Source organism: Monodelphis domestica, chromosome 3 (genome assembly GCF_027887165.1).
Source record: "Monodelphis domestica isolate mMonDom1 chromosome 3, mMonDom1.pri, whole genome shotgun sequence".
NCBI lineage: Eukaryota > Metazoa > Chordata > Mammalia > Didelphimorphia > Didelphidae > Monodelphis > Monodelphis domestica.
Window position 1 is genome coordinate 240145450 of NC_077229.1, and position 8905 is coordinate 240154354.

General features: G+C 32.2%; 1 protein-coding gene across 1 annotated transcript; it reads right to left on the minus strand.

Annotated features, from left to right (window-relative positions):
- Positions 1 to 5858: 5858 nt before the first annotated feature.
- On the minus strand, positions 5859 to 7699 carry LOC130457984 (COMM domain-containing protein 6-like). The gene has a single exon (XM_056820873.1). It carries the CDS (start codon positions 7464 to 7466, stop codon positions 7161 to 7163), a length of 306 nt encoding a protein of 101 aa, XP_056676851.1. The 5' UTR covers positions 7467 to 7699; the 3' UTR covers positions 5859 to 7160.
- Positions 7700 to 8905: the final 1206 nt, after the last annotated feature.

Below are 8905 nucleotides of genomic sequence, written 5' to 3' on the forward strand. Positions count from 1 at the left end.
TCAACAAGCTATTATTGACTACCATTGTCAGACATTCTGTTAAGCACTGACTATGGATGAAAAAGAAAGGGAGAATATAGTCCCTGCATTCAAAAAGCACTCTATTGGGTAAGACCATATACAATCACAATTTTATTATTGTCCTATAATTTTCTGTAAAGTTCTCTTCATGACCCAATTTTGGGTTTTCTTGGCAAAGACACTGGAGTGTTTCATCAGTTCATTTTACAGATAAAGAAACTGAGGTAAGCAGGGTTAAGGGACTTGTCCTGGAAAACATAGCTAGTAAGTATCTGAGTCCTCATTTGAACTCAGGAAGATGAATCTTCATAGCTCCAGGTGTGACCCTCTATCTGCTATATATTAGAGTTGTGCAAACACAAAATAGTGCCAGATAAATCAAAGATAATCTCAGAGGGAAGATATTGAGATAAAAAAGGAGTATAAAAGCATATTTGAGAAGTTAGAGATTTAGCAAGGACTTTAGCTAATTAACAGCAAAATTAATAGTATTTGTTAATGTTGTTGTTTGATTTTCTATGAAGAAGTTTAGGCAGATACATTTTAAGTGACTATGAATCTCATTTAGGAGCCTTTGGCAAAGAAGGTGCTTAATCAGAATAATTTCATCTCTAAACAAAAGTGCAGTGATTCCTCATCTATCATGAGAGTTACATTCTAGAGACCCCTGTGATAGTTGAAAATGCACAAAGTAGTTGTGGTGTTATATTTATTTTATTTTATATATATATATATATATATATATATATATATGTTTATAAACCTTTTCCACTCTCCTATAAACCTTTTCCACACTCTTATTAACCTTTCCTACTCTCTTATAAACAATGAGTCAATCAGCACCCAGAATACAGAACATACCCCTGTGCTTTGTTGCCTTCTAGGCAATAACAGTGTGCAAGTGACTACATAGCTATACTAATTAATATCCTGAATTTATGAAGTTGGTTTGATGAATGGAAAAGAAGTATTTTATATTTATATGTATTTAATTTAATTTGACTAAGCCTAGTTGTTACTGGACTTCTGAAGGAAAGTACTATCTAAGCCCTTTAAATTTTACTTTACTGATGTAGAGCCAACCATTGCCCTGGATTATCAACTTAATTCATTAACACATTTCCACCACATCTTTTGGTAAGAGGGAAGAGAGCCAGTTCAGCACATTTCTTTTCCAGAAAAAGACTTGGGGGAATTATTATACAGAGTTTTTATCTTAGGAGTGTATCTTCCTTCTCCCTAAAGAATCACTTTTCTTCCAGTGAGGAAATCTACTTTACCCCTGTAAAAGAATGCCCAGGAGGCTCATAATGTGCCTGAATGACTAAGAAAAGGTAATGGAAACTTATTTCAATAGAAAAAGGTATACCCTACCCCATTACCACATTTTTTCTCCTTTCTTTTTTTCCAACAGGGTTTCTCAACAAAGATGAAAAAGAAGTCTAATTTAGATCTTATCTAGTTTACTGTAGTGTTAACTAATTAAAAAACTTTACAAATCTAGGGTCTATATACTTCTATAATGTTACAATAATTATTTATATGACACCAAGAGAAACTTGAAGGAAGAATAAAAAAGGCTAATTTATACTATATAAAGCAGCACATGGAATGGAGAAGGGAAGAATAGCATTATAAGAAGGAAAAGAAGAGAGTGGTAATAAGTAATTCTTAAACCTTACTCTCAGTGGCATAAATTCTGAGAATGAAGAGAAGCTAGATCCATTGAGGCATAGAATTCTATCTTACCCTACAGGGGACATGAGAAGGGAAAAACCAAGGAGGGGGAAGAAGGGCTGAGAGTATCAAAAGGGAGGGAAAAGAGGAGGGAGGAATTTAATAGATCTTAAAGAAAAATAAGAGGGGAATAAGAATGGAAGGGAGGGAAGTAAAGTAAAAACAATAATTATAGATTATTTTAAGTCTAAGGACAATATAATGTGTTCTCAGGTCCACAAGATTCCCTCCTCTATTGCTTTATGGACTTTATGATCAATAAAATCACAATCACTCAAGCCCTCAGTTAGAAAATTCAGGCAGAGGCTTAGTTCTAGGTATTATTTTAAACTTACATAATTTCCTCAATTGACAAGTTGTCAAAGGATAAGAACAAACAGTTCTCAGATGAAGAAATTAAAACTGTCTTTAGTCATTAAAAATACCAAATCCATTTCAATTAGAGAAATGAAAATTAAAATAACTATGAGTTACCACCCCATACTAATTAGACTGGATTAATAAGACAAAAAAGTACATGAATAAATATTGGTGGGGATGTAAAAAAAACTGGAACACGAATATATTGTTGGTGAGTTGTAAACTGCTACAAACATTCTGGAAAGTGATTTGAAATTGCACCCATAGAGACATCAAACTGTGCATAGCCTTTGTTACTATAAAGATATTTTATATTACTAATTATATGCAATAACAATTTTCCACATAAGTTTTCTAAAGTTATATGACCCAAATTGTCTCCCTTCATCCCTTTCCTCACCCTTCTCAGAGCTGGCAAGCAATTTGATCTGGTTTACACTCTTTGATTCAGAAATGCCACTAATAGGCCTGTATCCCAAAGACATCAAAAAATAGGGTGAAAGAACCTATTTGTACAAAAATATTTGTAGCAGCTCTTTTTCTGTAGTAGCAAAGAACTAGAAATGGAAGGGATGTCCATCTATTGGAGAATGGCTAAACATGTTATGGTATGTGATTTTAATGGAATATCATTGCACTACAAAAAATGACAAGCAAAATGATCACAGAAAACATGGAAAGACTTATATGAAGTAATACCAAGTGAAGTAAACAGAATCAGGGGAACTGTGACAGAAATAAAGTACAATGATCAACTGTGAATGACAATGATTAATAGAAATGCAAAGGTCCAAGAAAACTCTAAGAGACTTAGGGGAAAAAAGCCTATTATTTTTACTATAAAAGGAAGTCATAATGTGGATCAGCATGAAATTTTCTATTTTATTACCTTCATAAATTTTTCTTTAGTGTAAGTAATATATGTCTTACTTTACAACATGATGAACATGGAAATAATATATATATATATATATATATAGTATAATAACACATGTACAACCTATATCATACTACCTACCATTTTGGGAAAGAAGCAAGGGTAGGCATGAAGGAATATTGACAGAAAAAATTATTTAAAATTGTGCCAATATTCAATTTGCTAAATAATTTTTAAAATTTTTAAATATTTAATTTTTATTTACCTAGACCTAACCATGGACATCTTTATGGTTAATGCAAAATTCCAGAATCACAAAATGTTTGAGTAAATGAATTTCAGAGTATAATGCAGTGTGTATTAATAAGAAGGCACCTGAAAGATAAGTTAGGGAAAGATCAAAAGTCTTCTTGGAATTTCCTTCAGATTTTGGGGAGGAAAATTCAAATGATAGTATCAGTTGCTTTTTCTATTTCAAAATAAGTTTGGACAATGACTGTCTTCAATCCCTTCTTTTTCTGATTCAGTTTATTTTATTTTCTCTTTTTAATGATGTCAATGTGGTAATTATTCTTTCCTGTTCAGTTTTGATATCCTTGTTCCATTCTCTCCATCAAGTCCCTCAATTTCAACAAGCTTTTTATGCTTTTATAGAAGACCTAGAAAGAATGACAAAGTCCCTCAGTCAATTCAAAAAGAGTTTCTATAAGATGTAGTAGCAAGCATTGTTAACATCTAGTGTATCTTCTTCACAATCAAGATATCTCTTACTTGCTAAATTTATCAGCCCTAAATAAAATTTCTTCATAATTATATTTAATAAGAAGGAGTAGAGAGAAAGCTGTTAGTCATATTTCAGCCATAGAAGAGGAGAAACAATTAAGAAGCAACAAATGTTAGTTGTGGAAACAGTAAAAGGCAAGATGACAAAACCTTTTTCTTGGAGGAAAATAATATTAGTGAGAAGGAATTAGCCCTTATTGAGTAATTCCCCTGGGATTTATATTGCATAAAAGTTCTGATTGACCTTTAAAGGTCCATTCAAGGTGTAAATCCTATGATCCTCTTATTTACAAAGTTCCTCACACCTAATCACTTAATATATATATATTTATGGACATATATATATATATATATATATGTTTATGGACAGAGGATTTAGGTAAGTTGTTAAAGGTATATATATGTCCATCTATTGGAGAATACCTTTAACAACTTACCTAAATCCTCTGTCCATAAGCATAATAGATAACTAAAAGGTAGGACTTTTCCTGCTCCAATTACTTCTTAAGTAATGATTAAGATGAGGAAAAATGTTTAGCATTATCTTTGTAAATATGAACTTATTTCCATAGAAGTTCTATGATCCATAATAGTTAGAATGTCAAAGTACAGTGTTTATTTGACTTAAGGCAAACTATTGGGAAAAAACAGATGTTTGTGGGCTGATATATGACCTATACATGCATGTATGATATTGTTTCTATGGAAGAATTACTTCAAAATTACAAACAACTGATACACAAATGAAATTTTGGGTCATAGACTTTTTGGCATTGGTATAGGCACTCATCCTGATTTGAAAATATTGAGAATTTTATTTTTTTTTTAAATTGGCATGTTGAATTTATTACAAACTTAAAAATGAAATAAGCTTAATGAAAATTCATGGTTTGATATACAATTTTCATTTTTGTTCTTTGTATATGACAATGTTCATGTTTGTTGGCATTTGTCACAGTCAGAAAATGAAAAAAATTAAATATTGATCTTATAGACTTAACTGCCTCTGTAATCTTGCCTAAAGTCATTAACTGGTACATAACTATATAAGCTTTAAAGAGTGACAGATGAAACACCAAAAAAACTCATTATCTAATGACGGTATTTTTCTTCTATATGATTTGTAAAAAATATCTTTATTGGTCAAATCTTTTTTTTTAAAACCTTAACTTCTGCCTTAGAATTAATACCAAGTATTGGTTCCAAAAGGCAGGCGATCGGTGAAGGTAGGCAATGGGGGTTGACATTTAACCTTGCCCTTGAGCAGGATCACACAGGTATGAAGTGTTGGAGGCCAGAGTTGTATTTGGATCTCATGTTTGTCAAATCTTTTATTAAAATTTCTTAATGAATTCCAAGTGCTAAATTTTTGCAGACTGATGTGCAAAGTTGGTTTTGAAACTGCATTCTTGTGGCTTTTTACAGTTCATTCTTACATCTAATTACTTTCTACAACTCCTATTCCAACACTCTAGACCAGGATCTCATTATCTCTTGCTTGGATTACTGTTTTGTCTCCTAAATGCTCTCCCTGTCTGGTCTCATCTTCAACCCACTGTATTTCGACCACAGAAATATTTGATTCAGAGGCTTGATGATTCAAATGACTCTAATGTCTAAGTTTGATTACATCATTCTCTGATTCAAATATCCTAAAAGGCTCCTCATCACCTACCAAATAAAATACAGACAGTTTGACTTGGTATTCAAGGCTTTCTTCAAATCAATCAGTGTCTAAGTAGTATTTCACTCTACTTCCTCATACACACACTCTTTGTTCCAATTAAACTAGAATTATTCATAATTCCCAGAGTCATATAAAGTTCTCCTACCTCAGCATACTTGTATACAGTGTTTCCCACCTCAAACTTCTGCCTAATTATTGTCTTCCTTCAAGACCTACCTCAAATGTCACCAATCCCATGGATGTGAAAAATGTGGAGCAGAATGGTATCTGACTAGATTCTAAGAAAAATTACTTTTCAGATAGAAGGGCCAATTATTTTGCTATCAATTAAGGCAAGGGTAATTACATTAAAAGACACAATTTTTTTCTTTTTCTTTTTTGGTCAGGTCTCTAAATTTCAAATATTTTAAAATCTGTGGCACAAAATATTTTCTGTGCTATCACCTAAAAATAGAATGATCCAGCCACACTTCTTGTTTGAAAACACTAATAGATTTGAAGTTCCAGCTACTAGAAATAAATTTGGTTTCTTTGCTTTATCTATTACATAAAATTTCAGTTTAGAAAAACTATTCCTTGACATAATAATAATTCAGATTTTCCTCTGATTCTGAAATTTTAGCGGTAGAAGGAAACTTAAAGATTTGGTCCAACCCTCTCATTTTACAAATAAAGAAAGATAAACAGAGAGGTTAAATGACTTATCCAAAGTACAGAAGTAATTTAGTGGCAGAATGGAGACCAAAATTCAAGTCTCCCAAGTCTCAGTTCACATATCACATATGAACAATGGTAGTCCAGTGGAAAGAGTCCTGGATTTAGAGTCAGAAGACAAAGATTCACATTTTGGTTTTCATTTATTTTTGTCAGTATGACTCTGTGCAAATTATAAACTCTCTGGGCCTCAAATGGTGATTAAACTATTTGATGACCTCAAAAATTCCCCCCATTTCTAAATCTATAATCCTGTAATTAAAGCATAAGGAAAGATTTGTGAGCATTTTGAACACAAATAACCTTTGCTGGGTAACCTCTGCAAAACAATACTGTTTCATCAACATTATACATTTTACTTAACTTTGAACTCTTGCACAAATACTTCCTAACATTCCTATAAAACTCACTGGCAATTATTTCTATGTAATTTTTCAATGCCATATCTTTGCTCTAATTACATTAGTTAGTAAGATAATGCATTAAAATCTTTTTCCATCTCCAAAGTGAAGAACTTAGTATGCTTTGTATAGATTCATCTGGAATGAGGAATTCATCTTCTCTCTGTTTGTGTTGGCATTCAAAGATAGCTTTGTCCAGTTTCTAATGTTGATAGTTTCATAGATTTATATTTGATCAAGTCACTTTTTGAACCTGAACTCAAATAAGTTAAAATTTTATTTTCTCTCTTATACCACCATTTTACTAATCCTACAAATTACTGCATGTTCTTTCAAGTTATCTTATTTAAGCATCTTTGTTTTGTCAAGTTTATTTGTAATTGTCAATACAATACTTATTTAAATATGAGATTCTAAGATGTTGTAAGACATGAATAAAGCCTAAAACAGTACTATCTTACCCTATGAAAATGACAAAAAAATTACATCTACATTTAAGAAATATCATTCAATCTTTATGGAATTGTGTTTACATCAAATGATATACATTATTTTACAAAGGTAACAAGGCGAGTAGTTTTTACACAGTTTCAATAACAGCAGCCATTTCTTTTAACTGTTTGAAGAAATGCTGAAATTGTGGAATTGTCATTTCAAAGGACTTGTTTGTTATCTGGCCTGACTGATCTGCTACTTTTAGCATCAATGCAACATAAGGAGACTTAAGAGATCTGCAATTGTCTGAGCTCACTGCCATACCCATTTTCCACTGAAGATCTAGAAGCTTGTTAGTGACTTCTGATTTGGCCTCCAGTGGTGGCTGACACAACTCCTCCATGGTAAATTCAACAGGAGTCTGAGAGTCTGCAGCCATTTCCCTTTCCATACCGGTGTCTGAAAATATTGAGAATTTTAGAGAAACTGAGTGGTCAGGACAGGAGTATATAAATTACTTTCATAGAAATATTTCATTTAAAAATACCCCTATTATCAAAGGTCATATGTATATAGTTAGCAAATAAGTGTTTATTGCTCATTTGAATATTTGTAGCTTTTTGATTATTCAACAAGAGTCATAAAATGCATTTGGTATCTGTATCTGTCGCACATTGGGTTTAGAGATATAAAAAATGAAGATGCAAAAAGTTAGGTAAGTATCATAGAATTTCCTTACAAAATATTTTTTTACAGCTTTACATATGTGAATCTTAAAATTTCCCAGACTCTACTTCAGAAGATTTGATTAAGCTATTCCCCATTTAAACAATGGAGGTACTTGATCAGGAATAAATTGGGAACTTTAAAATTACTCCACCCATACTTAGGCATACTTTAGGGGAAGATAAATTTGTAAAACTCCTTAGTGAACAATGAAGCTACTTATCTCATACTTATAGTGAGGCAAAAAGCCCTTAAGCTAGGTCTGTTTTTAGATCTAATACAAAAGGGTGCTAAGTACCTATGAAGGTAAAATCTAAAAGGTCAGGCAACTTTCAAGGAACAACCTTAGCAAAGAGGTGTGAAATACTCAGAAGTTTTAGTCTACCCAGAGAAGGTGATAACAAGATGTGAATTAAGAATGGTCAGTGCTTTGGGAAATGTCTACTGTGATTGGTAGATGTGAAAATTTAGGGGAGGTGACATAGGAGAAAATCTCTTCAAAAGGAGGTCAGAGGCCTCTGGACTTGAGTCAGCTTAGTAAGCTGAATTGGAGGCTCTCAGTGGCTGAACTTAGTTGAGCTCAGGAGCTGAACTGGAGGGTCTCTCTGAACACTAAAGTTTTGCCTGGGACAAAATCTTGTGGTGAGTGATTAAAGACTGACTTAGTTTCTCTCTTAAAGAGAAAGGCCTAGGCCCTAGCCCTTTCCTATTTCCTCTTACTCTGTCTCTTTCCCTTTCTTTAATTCCTTCATTCGTATTAATTAAAATCTCCATAAAATCCAGCTGACTTGGGTATTTCATATTTGAGAATTTTTCCCATGGCGACCATTTATTTTTGATATAAAATCAAGACACTAAAATTATCTTTACAGTTTGGGCAATTTACAGTCTTGATACCCATATTTTCAAGGTCACAGTTTATGGTAATAACTCTTTGTCTGTAACACATACAAGCATAAGATATAGAATTGAATACATTTCTCCTAACCCTATTATTTTGGATATTCAGAAAATTGGAATTAAGAGAAGGGGAGATTAAATTGAATTTGGGAACTAGAAAAATAATTAAGTTCATTTGAAAATCTGATTAAATTGCCACTAGTAAAATCCATGAAAAAAGATCCAAATGTTTGTAATATTTTTAATATCTTTAAAGAATATTTT

What these genes read in the sequence shown, in the direction of transcription:
- LOC130457984 (XM_056820873.1), bottom strand. Translation starts at nt 7,466, where the DNA reads ATGGAAAGGGAAATGGCTGCAGACTCTCAGACTCCTGTTGAATTTACC.